This window comes from Hippocampus zosterae, chromosome 5 (genome assembly GCF_025434085.1).
Source record: "Hippocampus zosterae strain Florida chromosome 5, ASM2543408v3, whole genome shotgun sequence".
Lineage (NCBI taxonomy): Eukaryota > Metazoa > Chordata > Actinopteri > Syngnathiformes > Syngnathidae > Hippocampus > Hippocampus zosterae.
In genome coordinates this window covers 13,528,344-13,552,458 of record NC_067455.1, presented here as the reverse complement: position 1 = coordinate 13,552,458, position 24,115 = coordinate 13,528,344, and the positions used below count along the sequence as shown (strand labels likewise).

The following is a 24,115-nucleotide window of genomic DNA, read 5'->3' as shown; positions in this document are numbered from 1 at the left end:
AAGGTTTGGGAACAATTAAGGAACGGGTGCGCCTGCTGGAGGGGAACACCCTTCATTCCAGCTGGAGATGAAACAAAAACAAAGACAGACATGATGGGAAACTGCACAGTCTGCTTCCCTGTGTGGTGTGCACCAAAAATCATTTACATTGAATGTAGCATTCAGGGATATAAATGAACGTAATACATTCAGATCCACATTGAAAATCAGTATTCACAATAAACGGCACATCAGAATCAACTTTGTAGCGTTTTGCCCTGATTACATTTCTTTTTTTCCACTCTTTGCTGTTTGTTTTGCTGTGTTTGTGCTCTTTCAAGATAAGAATCATCCGATAACTCGGCGTTATGGATTCTTGCTCTCACAGTCCAACAGAGTTAATAAATTTCCCCCATTTCCTCCCAAAATCATACGTGCAATATGACTGATAATGCATCACTCTCAGCAGAAGAAGCAAAAGCAATTTGTCTCATGTCTGGAAAATGATAAGACAGACCAAAATAAACGAGGTGCTTTATAAACACCAAGCGATGCTGTTGATGTTTGAGACTGTGAATAATCACAAACACAAACCTTTTTATTTATCTCGCTTTTGTTTATTTGATGTTTTAGCCTAATTTGCTCTTTTATTTATTCATATTTAGTCCTTTATTTTCAACCTGCAGTCTTGTGGTTGATCTCTTGGAGATCAACATGACTCACAAGCCCTTGTTGCCATCAAATCCACCTTTTACTCATCCACTCATCACAAATTTAAACAAACTAAAAAAATCTTATTGTGTTACATCCTTTAATTTATCGTTCACTTTTGTAAGTGTGGAATGTTATGTTCAGGAGTTTTAATTAATGCTCAAATGCATTTAACGCTCGCTTCTATTTAGCTCCATGTAACCATCAGCAAGACAGCAGTGAAGGTGGTGTTGGACTGCGCCGTTGTGGGAGAAAAAGCCATCACTGCAGCCGGGAACATCACCACGGATGGCGTGGAGGTCCTGGGTCGAATGGTGCAGTCTCGAGGCAGAGGGGACAACTCTGCTTCGGTCAGTTTGGAGTCATGAATGTTCTACCGCCATATTAACATCTGCTGATTATATCTTTAAGTCTGCCAATCATGCGCATGTTATATAGCATTGAGGCCATTGAGGCAGCTGCAAATGCTTATGGAGGGTTTCAGACTCCCTCCAGATCAGGAGATGTGCACCCATCCACATCAAGAAGAAATAAGCATATAACTAAAGATTTTGTTGGTTGTTTCATTTCATACTTGATGGTTGAGCAGACCTTACAGAGATCCAAATATTTGTTTACAATTAAAAGGTACATTTTCTGTGCTGTATCCTAAAAAATGTAATCAAATCATCACGAACACATTTTTGACAGTGTAAGAAGAACATTTTGAACAGGACGGAGTTTAAAATAAAACTCATGCAGAAAAAAATACTCTTGAATATTTAAAAATAAACTTAATCAAACAGAGCAATCCTGCAATGACGTGTGTGTGCATGTAAAAAAGCGGACGTGATGGACAAGTGCATTATTAGCCACGAACCACACAACAATTGTCACAAGAGGAGGAAAAGTGGATTTTTTTTCCCATCCACTTAACAGTAACCCTAAGATGCTCACATGACATCACACGTCTCTGAGGCCACAAAAGCCTAACCACACTTTGTTTAATGTTTCGTGGGTGTCTTTGCAGTTTCAGCTCCAGATGTTTGATATCATCTGCAGTACGTCGTGGGCAAGCAGGGATAAGTGTTGTGAACTGCCAGCTTTGGTAAGAACATACACACACTCACACACTCACATACACACACACTTGTCATCTCTGAATGTGCAGTCATTTTGCGGATATCACAGCCTGAGATAATCAGAGCCGTAATTGTGCTTGTGATCAAACTGAGTGATGATAAAACCAAAACGACCAAACAAAGATGATATCCAAATGACTTGGAATGCTTTTGAATGGGGATGGCCACTGGCAAAGCAGTACCGCCGTTTAACCACACCTAATTTCATTTACAAAATCAAATTACAGGCAATGGGCATCAAGAGGATGATGTTCCCATTCCCATTATGTTCTCGTGTACACCCGCGAGAGAGAGAGAGAGAGAGAGAGAGAGAGAGAGAGAGAGAGAGAGAGAGAGAGAGAGAGAGAGAGTGAGAGGGGTATACATTGGAAAATCCCCAATAGAATGAGGGCTTTGAGTAAATTATTATCCATTACATTGCATTATATGCATGTGGTGAAGGTTTTTTTTTTCCCCCAAGTGAGTGTAAAAGTACTGACTCAATAGCAGTAGAAAGTTACCAATGCACTTGCTAAACGTTTTTTTCTCTCCTTTCTTTGCATATATTCTCATTCATCCAGGCCATGGTAATCTGCAAAATTTGACTTTGAGAAATGTGTTCTTTTCAAATAAAGATAAATAATAAATTTGGAAATTATTTGGCATGCGACTTTCACATGGCCAAATAATGAGATGAGATGGGTTTTCAATACTGATAAGCATACTGTTTATCATGAAAGATTGATGAGAATGAAGAATTGCGTGGGCTACACACATCATCCTAATCTGGTTTTTGGTGCGTTCATGTTGTAGCGAGTTGAAGAGGAGTGCCCCTCAATGCCTCACGCCTGCACCTGTTCTCAAGATAGCAAGGGACCCCCAGGACCTACCGGAGCTCCTGTGAGTCCCTTTTGTTTCTCTGCTTCAGAATTAAATTTGACTACGAATGTCTTGTTAGTCAACTTGTATTTGTTCATTCTATTTCTCTTTGCCCCTAATTTATAAGTTATTTTTTTTCCTCTGTGCCTTCATTCTTTGCCAGTAAAATCAAGAAGTTAGGTTAGTTTAGTTTGACCCAACACTAAGGAATCTCCTTTTAATGATTTGGTTTCTGAACATTGGGGAAGGTAAATGACCTTCGGGTTGAGTGAACGATGGCGCTTTTTGGTTGCTCAACCCATATTGTTTAGTGTTTTTGTTATTGTAAAGTGTCCTTGGGTGTCTTGAAAGGCGCTTAGAAATAATATGTATTATTATTATTATTATTATTGATTTCTATTCAAACATTATATGAATTAATATCACTTTTGAGAAATGTTTCCAGAACATGCGATGGTCTAGGTGTTTTTCAGAGACAGCAAAGACCACACGTTCCAAGTAACACTTGTACAAACTTCTTGCCGTCTTTGTCATTTTTCAATGAGTCCATCGCTGTCTCCTCGCTCAGTCTTTCCATTCTCCATATGGCCTGTGTTTTCTGCTCTTCGTTTACGACTCTAAACTCTCAATCATTTTGTCTGTCTCCGCCATCGGCACTCCCTAGTTTGAGAGAGTAATTAAACGGTGATTCCATTTATCACAGAAGATTAGGATCCACCACACTTTTCATCCCTGTGCAACCAAATCAGGTCCACTTTCTCATTTGAGGACTCCACATGTCCATTTGACAGCGTCTTTCTAATTTTCTTTAATTATGTCTCACTTAAGAAGCTTGTATTGCAACCCGACTGCAATTCAGCGACACATAGCCAATATATATGTAAATGCTAAATTTCCAATGTTTCGTTATTCTTAAACCAACAACAGCGCAGCTTGTTGTTTGCTTTTACGTCCTCTTCATCCGAACACTGACTCTCTCTTGTACTTTTGCTGTATGGCTCCTTTTCACAATGTTTGTTTGGCCCCACAGCTTTGAATAGACGACTTAAATCACATTGTAATTGTGAATGTGGCCGTCAGTGAATGCCATGGTGCTATAAATCTTTTTAGTGTTACAACAGCATACCGGTCGCCGACTCGCTCTGCTCCAATGTGTGTTTGTGTGTTTACCACATACCATACCTTATTTCAACACAATGCATTGGTCATTTGATAATGAAGAATGTTTATCTGAGATGGTTACAATGTTGGAGTTTGCAAGTGCAAACAAAGTCTGCGAGTAACTAGAACGCACTATGGTACTTGAACGCTCCTGTTACATTTATTTCAAATTAGGACGCCAAAAATATCAGTTTGGTCAGGGTGACACGCCGTACCATCAAAAATTAAACTGTGGTTAAATTAGGGTGTGATATTCCATGTAAATTCAATTAGATTTAAACTAGATAATAAAAAGAAGAAAAATAACTTTTTTTCACATTTCCAAGTGAAATTTCAGCGAGGCATTCAAAGACATTCATATTTTTTTGTGTTTTTTGTTATTGTAAAGTGTCCTTGGGTGTCTTGAAAGGCGCTTATAAATAAAATGTATTATTATTATTATTACCGGTAAATTCAAATTATACAGTTCAGATTCAGTTTTTAATACAAGTAAAGATTCAGATGAAACAATGCAAAACCTATCTACCTAATTCAGATTCAGTTTTTTTAATGCACTTATTCAAGTTTCGCTATTGTAATTCAAATATAAATTATTCAGATTTAGTTACTGGTGGCACATATTTCAGCCCATAACTGGGCTCTATTTGTGTAGCTAGCGCATGTGCGCTCCAGCGTAAAAAAGTGGTGCATCTTAATGTTTGTGCCAGTGCAAACCTAGTTTGGGAATTTGGCAGACTGTGCTGCGCTATGCTGGGCTTCATGCCTGACCAAGGGTGTTTTCTATAAACGCCCCCGCGCACCTGACAGTTTGGTGGCTGGAAGTAGACGAAACTTTAGACCAGCTAAAAGCTGGTCTAAGTTGTGGCGCAGGTAGTGTTATGCAAATTTGAAGAATTTGATCGAGCTGCAAGCAGTTGGATTCCTCGTTCTGTTGTGTGGTGTCCTGTACATCATTTCATTCATAAATATGACAACAGCATGCAACAAACCCTTATTCATTGTCGAACTCAATTTGTGATTTGAACACATATTGATTATTATTATCATTTTTTATTCTATTTTAAAAATCTATTTGACTGCTAGACGACTATAGGATGGGGAGGGCTGGTTGTGTGGGGTCACACACGGACACGATCTGGAAGTACCCACTTCACAGTGGTGATGTGTTCTTGCTCAGGACGTTTTACATCATCAGTCCACATCCATCCATCCATCTATCATCTACCGCTTATCCGGGGCCGGGTCGCGGGGGCAACAGCTTTAGCAGGGAAGCCCAGACTTCCCTCTCCCTAGCTACTTTGTCCAGGTCTCCCCGGGGGATCCCGAGTCGTTCCCAGGCAAGCTGGGTGACATAGTCTCTCCAGCGTGTCCTGGGTCTTCCTCTGGGTCTCCTCCCGGTGGGGCATGACCGGAACACCTCACCGGGGAGGCGCTCAGGAGGCATCCGAATCAGATGCCCAAGCCACCTCATCTGGCTCCTCTCGATATGGAGGAGAAGCGGCTCGACTCTGAGCCCCTCCCGGATGACCGAGCTTCTCACCTTATCTCTAAGGGAGAGCCCGGACACCCTGCGGAGAAAACTCATTTTGGCCGCTTGTAACCGGGATCTCGTTCTTTCGGTCACGACCCATAGCTCGTGACCATAGATGAGAGTTGGAACGTAGATCGACCGGTAAATTGAGAGCTTCGCCCTTTTGCTCAGCTCTTTCTTCACCACGACAGACCGATACAACGTCCGCATCACAACAGACGCTGCACCAATCCTCCTGTCGATCTCCCGCTCCCTTCTGCCCCCACTCGTGAACAAGACCCCAAGATACTTGAACTCCTCCATTTGGGGCAAGATCTCCGCCCCGACCCGCAGGGGGCACTCCACCCTTTTTCGACTGAGGACCATGGTTTCAGATTTGGAGGTGCTGATCTTCATCCCAACCGCTTCACACTCGGCTGCGAGAGTGTGGGGCTCTCAAACAGGGCCCTCCAACTCTCACTGGAGCGTTTCGCAGCCGAGAGATCAGTCCACATGAAATTACATAATGTAGGCTGTCAAGTGCATTCCAAATCGATAGGGGATCAAACAAAGCAGCCAAGTTAATTTGTTTGGGAACGTCTTTATCCTGACCAGAACCTTCCAAAAAGCCAAGGTTTAAAAAGTGACCAATGCTTACCTTATTAGTACTGCAGTAGTACTGTTTTCAGATTTTGATGATTCAAGACCCATGAGCAATCCAAAAAATAATTCATTTTGTCACCCAGAGTCCTTCCAAATCAATTGAGTATTTGTGGATTATTTTGTTCAGTAAATAGACACTATTCGTCTATCAAAGCAAATATGAATCTACAGTTGGAAGGAGTTTTTACAAGAGGAAGTAATTTCTTCCAAGTAGAATAATTTATAGCTTCAGGGACAAGTTGAAACTACAGTCTGCCGAAAGTTTGCTGGACTGAGACTTTCCTTGTGGATACCACTCAATACTAAGAGCATTAAAGTGACATTTTTGCTGAGTTATTGAGGAAGCATAGTTGAAACCGGATCATTGTAGGAATTAATCTTTGCCTTGTGTTTTACATTTACTTTTTTCACACTTTTGAATCTTTTGGGATGTTACCTCATCAACAAATGCCTTGGCGCAGCTGTCCATTGTACAAATGCAATGTGGCCTTTCTTAGGGGAATCATGATACTATATGTTATGCTGTGGTGTGTTTCAGGGTGGTCCAGGGATACGAGGAACACGAGGAGACAGGGGAGAACCTGGAGTGACGGTGAGTAAAAGTCCAATATGTTTTCGGTGCCGTGCGAGACGCCTTTAATGCTTTGCTTCACCAGACAAACAAATGAAGCTGTTACCATCTTTTTTGTGTGTGCACACGGCGTCCGCACCAAAAAATTACATCATTTGAAAAATGACCATCTGAGTAACTCCACGTTTTAGGATGAATCAAATTAGGTTGGTTTCATGTTGACAAATACAATTTTTATTTCAAAAAAATTCCAATATCATTTTCAAACGGATAGATTTAATAACCGATGTCGCAAAAACACCGATTTCATTTCACCGGCCTTATACTGGCATCGAAGAAAAGAGTCGTAGCTCGTGTGCTGTGATAATCTGTCTTCACCCTGAAAAAAAGAACAAGTAAAACACTAACCGTAATGAATTCTTATTACCATTTGAGAACTAATTTGTTGAATAGACATCGTATGCTGCATCATTAGGGAATGCAATTTGTAAACTCCTTTACGCCGAAGGGTTGACTGGTAGCTTATTAAATGTGCTAAAAAATGAAGGAAGTGGCTCGGTGACTTTTTAATGAGTCGAAGACAATACGTGGACGTACAATGCTAGAGGGGGATGACAAAGCCCTCCCATAAGTAACACCTAAGTGAGGATCAATAAAAACACCCACAACATCTCTCAGCAGTGTTGTCACATACTTGCTGACTATACATTCTCCATATGTTTGTTCCAAACTTGCTCTCCAAGGATAGAACAGCCCCCATCTACTGCCTGTTGATGTGGTCAAAGGAGGGATGTGAAATGCTCAAGAAGAACATCCCCTTTTTTGTTTTTGAAGCACGGCAATAATTGTCACTTCAGAAAAGACAGAAAGCAGACGTCTCACTTTCAAACTGAGTTTTGTTTCACTCTAGCTAAGATAAGAAGATTGTGTGCATTTGCTTTACAATTAAAAACAGTTCCTGGGTTTGTCAAAATTCCCCCAAATATCAAGAATTATAGCCGGATTTAATGAAATTGAGCCAATTTCAGTGTTGAAATTGGCTCATTTTAGAGGTGGATCTTTCTTATGCGCGCGACTAATGGCTAGCCCGGTTTTTGTGAGAAAGGCAGCCCATGGTCTGGATCCTATTCTGCCTCACTCAGCAACAAGTGTTATTTGGCTTCCTGCTTCTACGAATGGAAGCAGAGCCCAGATTGTGAACCAAGTTCACCGAGCTGATAGACAATAAATAACACATCACCAAACACGAATCCTCACACACTTCTTCACAGAGCAATCAAGTAAATGCCATATTTCAGGAGCTACAAGAATCTGAATTTAATCCATCAAACACTCATTGCAACTCTTACCTTGTGGACACGCACTATTTCAACCTAGACACCACCCCATAAAGCAAGTACCGGTAGTCATACAGAATTGATTACTGTACATTTTCATTCTGGCAGTCAGCGCTTAGCTTTTATTCACATGAACGTCCTCTCTCTGTCGTAAGCCTCGTCTTCCTTAACTGTTTTTCTGTCCTTTAGTGGTTTAATCAAAGTGATAAAGTACAATATGCTGTACATTCAGCCTCAAAAGTCTATAGAGGCTCGCCATGTAACGTCGCAGGGTGCCTAGACATCAAACTGCAGAATGTGCGTGTTTGATTTGCCAACTGTCATTTTTCAGCTGATTTGTACGGTGTGTGACGGACTTTGCTGTCACACACAGCATATCAGTAACATTTCCAGCCACACGTGACGGCAAAAATGGTACGTTACCGATCTAAAGGATCCCATACAATACAATACAATACATGCTGATTTATATAGCGCTTTCACAACAGCGGCAGCTGTAACAAAGCGCTTTACAAAACAGTTAACATAAAGTAAAATAATAAACACGCATATAATAATAATAGTTACCAAAAAAATAATAATACTATAATAATAAAATGTACATGGGTAAGAAACTATTGAGCCTGGGTGTTACCTAATGAGCATGGAAGTTACAAACCCAATGACACTGTTACAGTTGGTCCTATATTGTGTACACAGTATTTACACTATGGTGCAGTGTAACTAAGAATCCAGCTGTGGAAAGACTTTGGCTGTTCCGTGACCCCATCCATATCGTGGCCCTTTAGTCTGACATGAAAACACGTTTTGGGTATGGTTCGTCCTACCACTTGTGCTCAGTCAAGCAGGGTGGCCTTTCGGTAAGTCAATGACAAAATATTGCTATTGGACTGAGTGAAAAAGCGATGAACATAAGATGGCCCACCCAAGAATCTTTCTCAAAATTCCCAAGAATGCACCCGAGGCGGAATAAAGGACATTTCTTCTTCTTCCATGCTGATAATATGCGTTATGTGTGAATTTCACGGTGCTACTGGCACATTCATATGCCGCACACATACTCGCCTGCAAGATCACAATTGCTTCATAACATTCTAACCACTGCAGCCTCCGCCAAGGTATTTTAAGAGGTCGACTGTTCTGTTAACTTCATCCCACCACCAGCACATTCCCATGGACTGGGTTGATGGTGATAAAAATGACAGATTAGATTTGATTTTAGTTTACATTGTTGTTCTTTTTATTTATCATATGATCCGCTTATCCTCACGAGGGTCGCGTTAGGAATATCCCAGCTGTCTTCTGGCAGCAGGCAGGGGACACCATGAACTGGTTGCCAGCCAATCGCATGACACACAAAGACAAACAACCATTCACACTCACATTCACATCAATGGACAATTTAGAGCCGTCAATCAACCATGCATGATTTTGGAATGTGGAAAGAAACCGGAGTACCCAGAGAAAGCCCACACAGGCATGGAGAGAACATGCAAACTCCACACACGAAGACCCGGGCCGGATTCCAATCTGCAGCATGAGGCTCACGTGCTAGCCAGTCTACTGCCGTGCTGCCACTCAGCCAAAAAAAATAAAATAAAAATCTAAATTACCCAAATGTGCTTCTTATTTTAGCTGCAGAGTAAAAGTGTGGGTCATGAAATATAGCAAACACTCTTGGTTTCTCTTTGTAGGGTCTTCAAGGGCCTGTAGGAGAAGCTGGCTCTGCTGGACCACCAGGACCACCAGGTCCTCAGGGACCCAGTGGCCTCTCCATTCAAGGGCCTCAAGTAAGAGTTGGTTGATGTGCTTGGTACTTACCAAAAATTATATGCTTGTCCGATATTAGATAAATCCCACATTACATGTTTAAGATTGTATTATTGATTATAAATGCATGTGAAATGACACAACAACAAAAAAAGTTTGCAAACTGGGCGAAAGATCACATTGTGCCTGTTTTCAAGCACCTGCCAGCATAAACTGTCAAAGGAGATCCTGCCAGACATTTGTAGGCATGAGTCCAAAACTCACTTGCGTTAAGGGAAAACTTTATGAAGAAAACTGATGTTGGTTTCTTTGGTCCCACATCGATCGCGATGACCGCTATCACTCTAGACACAAGGACATGTGGAACACTGTTTGTATTGCAGGGGGCTGCTGGGGAGAAGGGAGAAACGGGAGAGATTGGCCCAGCCGGCCCAATGGTAAGAGATGTTCTGCATCATTCGAAAACATCGTGGCCTTTTGACAGAGAGCGCATCTGCAGTGGGGTGCAAATGCTGGCAAATTCTGGTTTTTGAGCCAGTACAATGCCTGTTTTGTCAGACTGGTCTCTGCCAAGCTGGGCGAGCCGCCGCAGCAATGGCAGAAAGTCGAAAGTTTGGCTTAATGAAATATCAGTCAATTTGATTGGAGCACAGACGGAACAGTCAACGAGCGCCACATACGTGTGTGGAATATGTCAAGACGTATTTCATTCATGGATATGAGAGCAGCGGACATCAAAACCGCTAATCATTGTAGAAATCAATACATTGAGTCTATTATTATTATGTTTATTATTATATATTTTAAAATCATTCCACTGGCTGGTCAACAATCGGGGGAAGGGGGTTGTCTCCAAATGAAAACTTTATAGCGCAGATTTTTGGGAGCCACATGTGCCTGCTTCAGGCAGCCCGGTGGTCCAGTGCTTAGCGTGTCAACCTCACAGTGCAGAGGTCATGGTTCAATTCCAGCTTCGGCCTCCCTGTGTGGAGTTTGCATGTTCTCCCCGGGCCTGCGTGGGTTTTCTCCGGGTACTCCCTTTTCCTCCCACATTCCAAGAACATGCATGGCAGGCTGATTGAACATGCACAATTGCCGCCAGGTGTGAGTGTGAGCGCGGATGGTTGTTCGTCTCTGTGTCCCCTGAGATTGATTGGCTGGCAACAGGTTCGGAAATGAATGAATGAATGTGCCTGCTTCACTCATGTCTGCGTTTTGCCATGCCGACATAGTCAGCACGCCATTTGTGTGTCGCATTTAATCAGAGTCGGCCTCTTTTGGCTTCAAAAACCTGTGCTTGTTTGCAAAATTATCAACACGGGGTCCAACCTGCCTGCGCGCAAGGTTTGATTTGCGCCGTGCAGATTCACGGCTGTTAAGAAAATCAAGCTCTAAATCTTTTGGATGTAAGAAAAACAGAGTTGTTTCATCTGCTGCCCAACAATCATGTGTTTCATTCCTCACTCCATTTTGGTCATGAACAAATCAACTGAAACCCAGCTGTGACCGTCTATAAATTATTCTTCTCTGTGTATTTGCATGTGCATGCATGCATGATGAATATAAATGTGCATCCCATGAATTATTAGTGAAGTCCCCGCAGCATGCAGACAGACGTCCATAAAAAAAAAAAAAAACAAGATTTAATGGCTTCGCCGCTTTAAAAAAAACGTGTTCATATACCGGTAGTTCGTACAGTACATGATGTGCTGTGATAGTTCCCTTCAATAAATTCCATTTTATCCATCTTGTGAGGCAGAAAAAAGTGGTGCTGGATGAAATCGACTTTACCATTGAAACTCCCAGATGAGTAGGAATGATTCACATAAGTGAATCATTACAGTAATGTACAGTAATTATTCAAGTCCTAAAGTTAGTATTATCTGTTACTGTCTTGCCAGAGCAAATTAAATATTAATCTGGGATGGCTTCTGTGAGCACTGTGAGTCCCACATAAACGGTGCTTATCATCTTTGTTTGACATAAGATTCAGTTTAGAAAGAGCATTTATGGAAAGTGGGCTCCCTAGCTGACACTTACCCAACACTAAACTCAAGAGTGCTGAGTTTGAATCTCTGCTTTGAGTACTTGGATAACAAATGGTTTCCTGTTGATAATGACCTCATCTAAAGCAACCAACAAGCTGAACAGTGTCCTCGTTTGACGACGCTATTCATTTACAAAAGTGGTATCATAACCCGAATTTGTATATTAAGTTTGAAACGGTCCGTGTCTGTCACTAACCTGTGCTACTGCAGTAGTAAAGTCAGAATTACTGTAAATGTTGAATGAAAAACATTTCCAAGCAATAAATGGCATTCATCCTTTTATTGCGACCTATGTTACCAAAGTTAAAATGTTACCTTGGAATAATGTGATAAAAGAATAGGGATGTGTATTCATGTGTGCGTGCGTGCGTGTGTGTGTGTGTGTGTGTGTGTGTGTGTGTGTGTGTGTGTGTGTGTGTGTGTGTGTGTGTGTGTGTGTGTGTGTGTGTGTGTGTGTGCGTGCGTGTGTGCTTTCATGATGGCTTCATTTTTGAAGCGCGAAAGGAAATATGGCACCAATAGAGCAATTTCTCTCTCTCTTTCTCTCTCCCTCTCCCCCTTTCCTTTTCTCTTTTTCTTTCTTCTCAATCTTCATTCCTTCCTCCATCCGTGGCTTCAGTCAAGACCATGACACCAAAATGTAACCTTGTCATCGGCATCGCTACTTTCTCCAGTTTGATAGGAAAGAAAATGCTGCCACAATGAACAGCTAGAAACTAGAATAATGACATTCATCTTATTTTGAATATGTCATATTTCATCATCTGATGTGTATTTTCAACTTGTGCAGAAGATTTGGATATTTTCCATGACATGATTTGAGTTATGAACGACATTATTGAACGTGAACTTTATTTTTAAATAATTGATACAAAAACGTGTTGTTTACATGGAATGTTTACTATGGAAATAAATTGCTTGCTTGATACTGTTAAGCTTCTAGTATGCACAAGAAAATAATTGCAAATCATAATAATCTTTCCACACGGGACATTTTTTTTTCTCATTGATAATTTAAACAATATTAATACAGTAATAATCACGGCGCTCAGATTCCATTTGATGGAAAACAGAGAGTTGTTTCATCGCCCGACAATCACACATTCCATTCCGCACTCCATTTTGTTCATGAGCAAATCCACTGAAACCCAACAGTGATGATTTTTCTTTCTCCATGTCGCCATTCTAGCAACACTGACAGACAGAACAATTCAAATTTCCTCCACTAGGTCCAATTCACCTATTGGTCCACCTGTTGCCACTCGTAAAACAAAATGATAGCTTTGTGTTCAACTAAAAAGGCCAACATTTCACACTAATTACATTGTTCGTAAATTGAAACGAGATCAGCGTTATTGCGGTGTTCAGGATATTTTGTGATTTTTTTTTTTTATAAGGCTCTGTGTGCTGAGATTTTTCTTATGTAAAATATGTGCCCAGATTCAATAAAAGTTAGGAAACTGTTAAATGACAGCAATCTTTTGCAATGATGATTAAAATTCTGTTTGTTTGTTTCATGTTTAGGGTGTTCCTGGAAACCAGGGTTCCCCAGGTAGGGATGGTCCCCCTGGAGCCAGAGTAAGGCATCTTTTGTTACTAGGACATAGCAGAAATTGTTTTTAATCATTTCAGACTTTCACATAAATGAATTTGAAATCAACATTTAGCCTGATTATCATTAGCAACGTTCTTTATCTTGGTTGGTTATCCCTGCTGTATTTTTGTCCATGTCCCAACGGGAGCTATGAATCTCTATTCCTTGACAGTGGGAGTGATGATTCGCTATTTCTAGAGACCGATGTGTTTACCAGAAGTGTAATTAAACGTTTGCTCACAACACAGCTGTGCCGAGATTGTGCCTCATCACAATATAACGTCATAATGTCACATCAGAGAAGAACATACATTCTGTTAGTTAGTTAGTTAGTTCCGCCCGTTCCTAGTTGGAACATTGGGCGACGAGTTTCCTCCATTTGTTCCGGTCACTGGCGACCCTTCTTGCTCCATGCCAGCCAGCTGACACCCATCTCACTGAGGTCTTCTTTGGCAATCTGTCTCCACGTCTTCTTTGGCCTACCTCTCTTCCGCTTTCCACCCTCTGGCATCCAGTCCATGGCCACAGTTGCCGGTCTCTCTCGGCAGTCGGAGTACGTGGCCGATCATTTTCCTTCTCCTTACAATGTCTGACAGTTCAGCCACTCCTGCCTTCTTCATCACCTCCTCGTTGGTGATGTAGTCTCTCCATTAGGTCCTCAGGATGGATCTCAGGCAACGCAGATGGAAGACATCTAACTTGTTGGTAATGTTGGCTGTCTTCATCCATGTCTCATAGGCGTTAATCGCTGTTGGGATAACCACTGACATATAGAGGCGTAGCTTGGTGGTCATAGTGATGGCTTTCGATGACCAGATGTTGCGGAGCCGTTGGAACACTCCCGCAGCTTTACCAAGTCTACTGTTGACGTCTTTCTCCACACCACCTGTATTTGAGATGTTACCCCCAAGATATGTGAAGCTGTCAATGTACTCTATGTCATGTTGGTGTAGAGTAAGTGGTTGAAGGTGTTGGTGCTGTCCAATGGCCATGGCCTTGGTCTTTTCCTGGCTAATTCGTAAACCGACCTTAACTTCGTGCTCATGCAGATTGTTGGTCAACTCCTGGAGTGTGGACCGGGTGTGACTTAACAGAGCCAAATCATCTGCAAATTCCAGGTCAGCTAGTCTGCTCCCTCCCCACTTGATACCAACTTTTGCTCCTGTGATGGACTTCCTCATCACAAAGTCAATTATGATGATAAAGAGTAGGGGTGACAGAATGCAACCCTGTCTTAGACCAGTGACAATGTCAAAATCATCAGTTGTGCCACTGTTGGTTTTAACACAACAGGTTTAGCTGTGGTACAATGACCTGGAGATGTTGATGTACTTGAGGGGTACACCATACAGCTGGATGATCTGCTACAGTGACTCCCGGTGGATGCTGTCGAAGGCTTTCTTGAAATCGATATAGTTGATCATGAGTGGTATCTGAAGTTCTTGGCACTGCTCTATGATGTTTCGAAGGGTAAAGATCTGTTCGACCTTCCCTTCCTGAAACCGGCTTGCTCTTCCCTCAAGATGTTGTCCTCTTCATCTTTAAGGCGATGTAGCAGAACACTGCAGAATACCTTGCTGGGGATTGACAGCAGTGTAATGCCCCGCCAGTTATTGCAGTCTGCGAGGTTTCCCTTCTTAGGGAGCGTGACAATGACCCCACGTCTCCAGTCGGCAGGAACCTCTTCAGCATGCCAAATCAGGTTGAACAGGTGGGTAAGGCTCTCCACAACAGCATCTTGGCCATGTTTCAACAGCTCGGCAGCTACCTCATCGAGTCCCGGTGCCTTGTTGTTCTTAAGGCCCTTGATTGCTCTGGCAACCTCAGTCTCGGATATCTCTTTCGATGTAATATTTAGAGCTTGAGCTTGTGTCTCTTGATCGAAATTGAAGAGAACCTCCCTTAAGTGTTCCAGCCATCTTGCTTCTTGCTCCTCGTCACTTAGAAGTGTCCTGCCATCCTTGCTCATGATTGGCACGCTAGAGCTGCTCCTGGAGTTGGTTAGCTCCCGCACGATCTTGTATAGGGTCATTGTGTTGTTGTTCTCTGCTGCTTCCTGTGCCTCTCTTGCTTTCTCTTCTAGCCACTGTCTTTTATCCTTCCTGCAACTCTTCTTCACTGCCCTGTCCAAGCGTCTGTACTCCTCGTCTTCCATCCTCCAGCTCCGGAGCCTCCTCTTTTGTTCTCATTTTATCTTGGCCACTTTCCTTTTATCAATCAACTTCCAGGTGTTGTCTGTTATCCATCTCTCTTTGTTGGTACCCGTCCTTCTGCCTATAACTGCTTCTGCAGTTTCAGCAATGGCACAAGAGAACATACTCCACTGCTCCTCAATGTTTGCAAGGTGTTGTGATACCTTGAGCTTCCTACTCAACTCCTCACAGAAGCTTTCTGAGAGGTTTTTATTCTTTAGCTTGTCCACTGCGTAAGGTCTCTTGGGCTGCACCTTTTTCACCTTCTTCAGCTTCAGCTTGATTTTACTCACCACAAGGAAGTGGTCTGAACCCACATCTGCACCTCTGTAGGAGCGAACGTCGAGCAATGACGAGCGCCACCTTGTGTTGATGCAGATGTAGTCCAGTTCGTTCCGGGTCCCGCCACCAGGTGAAACCCAGGTTACTTTGTGGATCCACTTCTGCTCAAAAAAGGTGTTGCCAATGCTGAGGCCGTTGGTACTGGTTAGTATCAACAGCCTCTCCCCGTTGTCGTTCGTGGAGCTCGCAGACCCATGTGGTCCAACTGTGGCATTCAGGCCCCTTCTGTCATTATCCAGTTTTGCGTTGAAGTCTCCAATCAGCATTTTGATGTCATGTCTGGGGATCTCCTCAAGCACGGTCTGGAGCTGGTTGTAGAAGGTGTCTTTATCGTCCGCTGAGGCAGCTTCGGTTGGGGCATAGACTTGTACGATGGTTGCTTTGGCATATCTGGTGTAGAGCCTTGCTGTAACAATCCGTTCATTCACCGGCTTCCATCCAATCAATGCTTTTGCTGCACTAATGGAGAGGATGATGCCGACTCCATGGGAATGGTGGTCTTGCTTCCCAGAGTACAGAAAAGTTGCTCCATTAACCATGAGGCGCCCTTGCCCCGTCCACCTCATTTCACTAACGCCTAAGATGTCCAGGCGATAGTCCCTCATATTCTTCAGCACCTGGTCCATGCAACCAGACTGGAACATTGTGTGCACATTCCAGGTGCCTACTCTGGTGTTGGTTTTGGTTCCAAAGATCGGGGTCATCAGGTGTCGGGCTTCCTGCTGGATTTCACCCAGCCCCATCATAGATACATCCAAGGATGTGCCGTCTCTTCTTCGCTGTGGTTTACCGGAATGCCTTCCTCTCGTCGTTTCTGTAACAGGTTTTTCTTTTACAGGGTGAGGTTGTTAACTTCACGCCCAACCCCCAACCTAGAGGACCAGTTGGATGCAGTTTAACGTCGTACCCAGGACAGATACATTCTGTATTTATCAAAAATAGCATTTATATGAAACATTACAACCCAAGATCTTCTACATCATCCTGCAGTTAAAGTGCAGCAATGAGATCTAGTGCAAGCCGTGTCAGTCTGAGGTTAGCTTAGCAATTAGGATGTTTTATAGCTTATTTGCCAGTATGAAGGCTATGATTACGATCTTAGGAGTGGTGAACACGATCGATGCAACCCACACGCACACACAAAAATGTCCTTGCTTCCTTGTTACTCTTTTTTAGCCGCTATCGGAAGCTGGCTGTGTTGCGTAGCTCTTAATCCCTCCGACCGCAATGATATTGTCCCACATTGTTTAATTTCACTATGATGGTCCCAGAGTGAGGTTTTGGAGTAGAGGTGACCACCCCCCCCCCCCGCTCCCTCCCCACACCTCAGATTTTTGGCAGTTGCACTATTGTAAAATTAGGGCACCTGCATTCCCAAATTGGGTGCAACCTTGAGCTTAACATATTGCTTAGCAAGTTCGATGTGTGTGAAATATTAATATTAAAAGAAGGCTCCATTAATTTTACGTGTTGTTTGATTTGAAGTAGTAAATTAATTTTTTGGGGGGAAATGCATACTGTAAGAGCTGAAAAAGACACCTCTATACTGTATTGATAGATTTCACTTTTATGGCAACATTTTCAACACATGGATGCGTCCACGGATGGTCCAGTGAGACCAAACTCTAATTTATTGCCGGACAATAGGCATTGGACAATGAGGAGGACACAAGGAAAAACAATACCATAAGGCATAGGAAAAAAATTCAAGAGGTCGACCACAAATAGCAAACAAGGTGCACTGGATTGTTATTCCACAGTTTTTACCCAAAGTGTACAAACACAAGTTTTGTTGAGCCCCCGGTAAAATCCTACAGAGAGAACTTTGGTTACATAGTTCTACTGGATGTTTGTTGAGGGCATGTCAGCTGTAAAGCTGAAGTTAATGATGGAATTTAAAGTTGAACATTTCATAAATTGGCTACACTGAAGAGTCTTGCTGGTGAGGCCAGTGGTTTCACAATCCCGGTTACACTTGTCCACTTCATAGAGAATGTTTGTAGACTTTGTATCGATACACAAAGTGGATTTTTCTTGTTGCGTATGAACACATTTTGGAGGAATTGTGAGATGTGAGTTTAGCTTCTCCAGTGTGTCTTTAGTGGTTTGGTCCGGGTGATTGCTAGAATGCTTGACTCCTGGGTGCCTCTCACTCTAAGACCGTGATTTGTTACTGCGCGAAGAATGTACAAAGTGCTGTTGGAGCGATTGTTTTCATTTGGAGCAATGAATATCCCCTTGATACCGTAGCTGCCTCCTAAAAAGAAGCACTGTAGGGAATGTTCCCAGCCATCTTTGTCTCACCAAATAGGCTTCAACATCATAAGCAAGCCAAAACACGTAAGCAGAACTCGTAGGCTAGTTCATTCGAATACCTGGGGGCTTGTATCTTCAGCTGTGTTCAATATTTGAGCAGTTGTATTGCTTTGCGTTGGCTTCACTTCACACAGGCTGAAAAAAAGCCCTGTAAGGCGAGAGTCCGTGATGAAAGGGCACTGGGCACTGTTCGGAAGGCAAAACGATCCATTTTTTTCCCAGTTGGATTATAATTCCAGTTTGTCAAGGTTTCCAAGGTGAATAGCACTGGAATGGTGCAGCTATGTGCCAAAACTGCAGGAACCGTTGCCTGCTGCAATGGAAATACAAATTTAGTACATCTGCAACTCAAAAGTGAAGGTCGATGAAATGTGTTGTCAATCAACAGATTTTGTGTTGCTTTCAGATCAATCTTGATATTCACAGTAAAATGAAACTCCTACATAAGTGTCTATTTTCTCTGCATCGAGCACAGGGCCTACCAGGTAATAATGGACCTCAGGGTCGACAGGGGCCGACGGGCCCTCTTGTAAGTTTATGCTTCCTTATAATCACCCAGATGCAAATGCATTCTTGCCAGGTACATTTAATAAACGAACAACACTTTCCATCTTTCAGGGAGCACCAGGTGCACCTGGAGCTCCAGGACCGATTGGATCAGCAGGTCCTCAAGGGAGGCAAGGACCTTCTGTAAGTTTGATTTTCATTCATCACTTTTCAATTGAATGAAACGATGTGATTACAATTCATGTGACCATTAATCTCGAGTCATTTCTACATGTTTTTGCCTTCTTGTAAAAAGACAAGCAATTTCAATACTTTAGCCTTCCTGCGCTCTGCCCAGGAGAATTTTCCAGAACATAGCCTCAGTCCAACTTCTTCTCCTCTGAATGATGATTTTACGTTTGCACTGAGTGTTTCAACATAGTTGTGCTTTGTGGGAATACCTGTGATACATTCCTGTTAATTAAAAGTGTGTGTTTGACAAATATTAACCAGTCGCCCTAAAAATGTAAGATTGTACAGAGGAGTTTCATGTGGCAAAAAATAAATCACAACATAAATAATCTAGTTAACTAGACACAATTTTATAAAAACAAAGTCACATAAGCTCTGCTAAAAACACTCGAATAAAATGAAATGAGGAGCAGTTAAATGGAAACGGCGCTATCGGGGAGAAGCGACTGGTGAAATGTCAAAGTAGTGAGATGGGCGGGCAATTAATCTTGCAAATGTGCCACATGAAAAACTGGAACCTATTTCGACGACTAAACCAACATGCTAACCTCAACTTTGTCTTTATTATTGTCAATGTATTTTGAAAAAACATATTCTTGATACAGGAAATTATCACATATGTAGCTATGGTGTGTATCGTTATAATTAGCTGATACAAAAAAAACAAACAAACAAAAATGGGCAGCTTTAAAAAAAAATCTTTTTAAAACTATTTTTTCTGCACCAACCTCCAAACTCAAATATATCGAAAAATGGGAAGTATAACATTATTGACAGTGACACATTATGATACCGTGATGGCTTGATGATAATACACCCAATACATACAATGTATGAAACTGTAGCTTTGCAGGGCATCCATAGACAAACAACCATTCACGCTCACAATCACAATTAGGGAAAATTTAGAGTGTTGCATTAAACTCCTGTGCATGTTTTTGGAATGTGGGAGGAAGCCGGAGTACCCAGAGAAAACCCACGCAGGCACGAGGAGATCATGCAAACTGCAATACAGGAGGCGGACGTGCGAACCAGCTGCCCAACAATTACTACACTTTACTAATTACCGGTACTATAATTAACTATGCTGTACATGAAGTCCTTCCAATAATATTTGTATGAAATTCATGTTGTAAATAGACTTACAACATGAAGTCTTCATTGAAGCTTCATTTTTGACTGCCACCTCAATTCAAATTCGAAAATTGAATTGGAATTACAGGTGCCATGTTAGTCAACTGGTTAGCTTGTCGGCCTGACAGTGCAGAGGTGCAGGGTTCGAGTCCAGGCCCTGACCTTCCTATGTGGAGTTTATCTGTGAAAGCGCTATATAAATCAGCATGTATTGTATTGTATTGTTCTCCTTGTGTCTGCGTGGATTTTCTCCGGGTACTCCGGATTCCTCTCACATTCTAAAAACATGCATGGTAGGTTACCCTCTTCATTGCCTGTGGGTGGGAATGCTTGTTCATCTACTTGTGCCCTATGATTGTCTGGCAATCAGTTCAGGGTGTAGGCTGGCTACTGCTCAAAGTCAGCTGGGATAGGCTCCAACAACACGCCCGCGACCCTCGTGAGGATAAGCGGTTTGGAAAAAGAATGGGTGGAATTGGAATTCTACAGCTCTTCAGCACACCATGTGTTTCACTCGCTCCTCTCTTGTGTCTTAAATTGACTGGTTGACTGAGTTGCACTTAAAAAGCCATATTGCACTTTAATAAAGCAATTTGCATCGCCGAGAGCCTGTCCTCCACAGTATAATTGTGTACGTCACACAAAGGATAAACAGGTGTTTTATTCAAATGTTGCAATATACTTAACTTGATTATTCAATTACAGGCAGGTAATATTTATCTTTAATTTGCCTCGGGATTACAATGTGCTGCACACTGATATCCTTTTTGTTGCCGGGGTGTGCTTGGCAGCTTTTCCGTGTATATGGCGTGACCAGATATGAGATCCGTGTGCTTTGCAGTGCGCCAGAAAGCCTTCAAAGCCACAATTTTGTGTACACTTTGATGTGCACACAAAGAACCTGCATGGACGGATTATATTTTTGGGGGGGTTATATTTTCTCAAACTAGACAGTAAATACAACAAAACATCAAGGCACTGTTTCTGGTGGTCCGTGTAGAGTTGTGAAGGGGCTAAGAGTAAAAATGATACTCGGAATATAGTGAGACGTGCCGTCACATCCAAATCCCATCTTTATTCTCCCCATGTGCTTTTATTTTGTAGGGTCCTGCTGGTATCAAAGGAGACAAAGGAGAAAGAGTAAGTCTCCCCATGCCAGTCAATCAATGTTAGTTGAAACTAATCCAGTTTTATGAAATGGAAATATTACTTGCTCAGAATCACTAATGATGTCTTGATCTGAATGAATCAATCCCTCTCACCTCTCATTAAAATATTTTTTCTTCTCCCTTACACTGCCTACTCCTTATTTAGAGGAAATTGAATCAAGTCAGTGTCCATGCCTCAGATTTGCAGTCGAGAAGCGTGCGTGTTTTTGACGACAGAGTGGTCGGAGAGAGGCACACAGTTTACTACCCTGAATCAAACCTTTACCTGACCAATTTCATCTACTTTTACAGTCATTTGTGTCCTACTGTGTTTCATTTACTGGAAGAGAGAAGGTCTCGGCAGGATCCCCCCCGCTTCTCTATCTGGATTGCAATTTTGCACCTAGTGGGCATCTTCCCAATGATGGAACTCACTTCACAGTGATGGGGTGGTGTGTGATCATTTAACAGGGACAAGTTAAAACATTTATTGGAAATTGTCACATGAAATATTTAGCCACGACCACCCGCATCTGTTGCTGGTTTGTAATAAATGTAGCAGACTGCATTTCACACGTTTGCTGGAGGCTTTGCACGTGCCTTGCAGACTTTTTCTGGATATGCAGAAATGTTAAGTAACTTTTCGCAAACAAAAGAAAGCACAAAGTTCCTGTTTTGTGCTCTAAATGGAATCCACACCGAGGTGAATTAATCACGATTTGGATGACAGCCATTAATTGTGCCATTAATTCTTCATCAAATCAAGACATTGAGGTCAATTCTATGAAACTCCCGGGAATAGTTTGGAGACGGTCTTGTTCTTCTCCGATGTCTTATTATGGAATGGATATTGGATTGATCAGTGGTCCCCAAACACAGGTCCGCGGACCGGTACTGGGCCACGGTTCATTTGATACCGGGCCTTAGAGAGAGAAGTACAGGTACCTGCAGCCTGTGAGCATATCTACTCACTCAGACGTGGCAGAAATGTACGTGAATTGAGCTGATCAGAGTCCCCTTTCTAACATTGGTTTGAAGTTGAAATAAACAGAATTTGCCAATAAATGAAAGAAGCAGTAAACCGAAAGTAGTAAGAACAAATTGACCAAACGTAAAGCTAAACGTGCAGCTGGTGGTAAGCCACGACTTCTGAAGATGATGCTATTTTGACAAGTGAAGTTCCTCCCCTCGCGGCATCTCCAGAGGTACGTTGAGTAGGAAGCCATTGTGCATGCTCTGTCGTCAAAAACAAAACGATACAAGAAACCTGTTGAATTATTTGAACGAGTAGCACCCGAGTGATCAAGTGGAAAGCATGAAAAGGCGAACAGTTTGCAAAGCCTGCTCACGTAAACATTCACAGTTTAGTCGCTAATCACTAGCTGGCAGCCTCTGAATGGAAGCAGCAACTAATCGTGTCCGTTTTTGGATCAGTCGAATTTTCAAGTAGCGATCATGCTAAGGATTGGACCATTTCTCAGTAATTCACTGTTATTTGATGTTATTCTACATTTTTCTTACAGTAGAATAGCACTGTTTGAAATAAATGAAAAAACAATCTGTTGATAACATTTTTAACCCTCATACATATATTATTATTCAATGGCATACAAATGTTACAGTACTGATGTAGAATACAAAATAAATACACACTATAAAGATAAATTATTTGAACACATTACGTATGTATAAAATGTGTATCTATAGTCTGAGTATAAATGTGTTTTTCTCCTGTCAGGGTGACGTACCGTCGCAAGCAGCAGTGCGTACTATAGCAAGACAAGTGTGTGAACAACTCATCCAGAGTGAGTAATCAGCAAAATAAAACCCCAGACCTTTTGTTTGGTATGCTTTTACATATGTAATAATATTCTGTGCAATATCAATTTAGCAAATCATTAATGATGACCAATGAGTTTACTGTCAGGGAGGTACAGTGGAGCCCCACGATTTGGAGAGGATAGGTATCAAGAAGGCCTGCGATTAGCGAAAACCCCAAAATTTCTTGAATAAGCAAGGATTTACGACTGTTTGAGCTCCTGTAATCACGTGACTGATCCCCGCGTGCGTTTGTTTTCGCAGCCATGCTGACAGAATAGTATCTGACGGCAAGCGAGGGATTTACAATGCAGAGCAGTGATTAAAATGAGTGTTTATCCTTCGATATTACATTCAAGCGAGTTCCCTTCTCACTTTGATGAAAAGGAATTCATGAGACGCATTTGCAAGCTTGACAAGTTGGACAATACAGATCCCTTTCCAGCGCCTGGAGTACTTTTTACAATTATCGCGACGGCAGATGGGAGGGATTACTATGGTGAGTCCTTGAGGGCCATGTGTACTAGACTTGCCTGGCTTAATCTTTGAAACAAGCTGTGTTACTGGCAAGATCAACCAAGATACCTCAGTGCCAGGGCTGGGCTTGCCGGCGAGCTCGGAGCCAATGAAGCGGCGTTGTGGCAGGGTGTCCGGATATTATCGCGGGGCATCTCGGCATAGGTATTGAGCAGGCGCACCGGATGGGAAAGCTCGCTCATGGTCTGGCCTTCCCGATGGTGGAGAGCGACGCCCGGCCCGAGGAGCTTTTGATAGCCAATAGAATGCTTTCCCCTTCTTTTGTCATCATCATCATCATCATCATCAACTCTTCCTGATTGCAGGCCACTTGTCACGGTACAACTCTATCCTGAACCAGATCCCAGTTCAGTCAACTGCGTCAGTACGTACAGTGCCCGGACCGTCTGGTGAGCCTGGTAGAAGAGGCCCCCCAGGACCTCAGGGAGAGCAAGGGCCATCCGGCAGGCCCGGTTTCCCCGGTTCTAACGGGCAGAGTGGACGGCCAGGAGAGCGAGGTAAGGGACGAAGCGATTTGAGTGACATGCAGACAAAATAGGAATGGCTCTCGTTGAGAAAGGATGACAC

The 24,115-nt window shown here is 42.5% G+C and overlaps 1 protein-coding gene across 4 annotated transcripts in view; it reads left to right on the top strand.

Annotated features, from left to right (window-relative positions):
- col14a1a (collagen, type XIV, alpha 1a) overlaps positions 1–24,115 on the top strand; it is a 122,404-nt gene that overhangs the window by 88,986 nt on the left and 9,303 nt on the right. For 2 of the 4 annotated variants that reach the window (XM_052065694.1, XM_052065693.1), the window contains exons 34-46: positions 882–1,040; positions 1,700–1,777; positions 2,604–2,690; positions 6,542–6,595; positions 9,606–9,701; positions 10,065–10,118; positions 13,254–13,307; positions 18,649–18,702; positions 18,792–18,863; positions 21,150–21,185; positions 21,360–21,374; positions 22,932–22,998; positions 23,854–24,045. In XM_052065694.1, the coding sequence (XP_051921654.1) occupies positions 882–1,040; positions 1,700–1,777; positions 2,604–2,690; positions 6,542–6,595; positions 9,606–9,701; positions 10,065–10,118; positions 13,254–13,307; positions 18,649–18,702; positions 18,792–18,863; positions 21,150–21,185; positions 21,360–21,374; positions 22,932–22,998; positions 23,854–24,045 (1,018 nt within the window). The remainder of the gene's footprint in view (positions 1–881; positions 1,041–1,699; positions 1,778–2,603; positions 2,691–6,541; positions 6,596–9,605; positions 9,702–10,064; positions 10,119–13,253; positions 13,308–18,648; positions 18,703–18,791; positions 18,864–21,149; positions 21,186–21,359; positions 21,375–22,931; positions 22,999–23,853; positions 24,046–24,115) is intronic. The other 2 variants (XM_052065696.1, XM_052065695.1) reach the window with 1 other exon arrangement.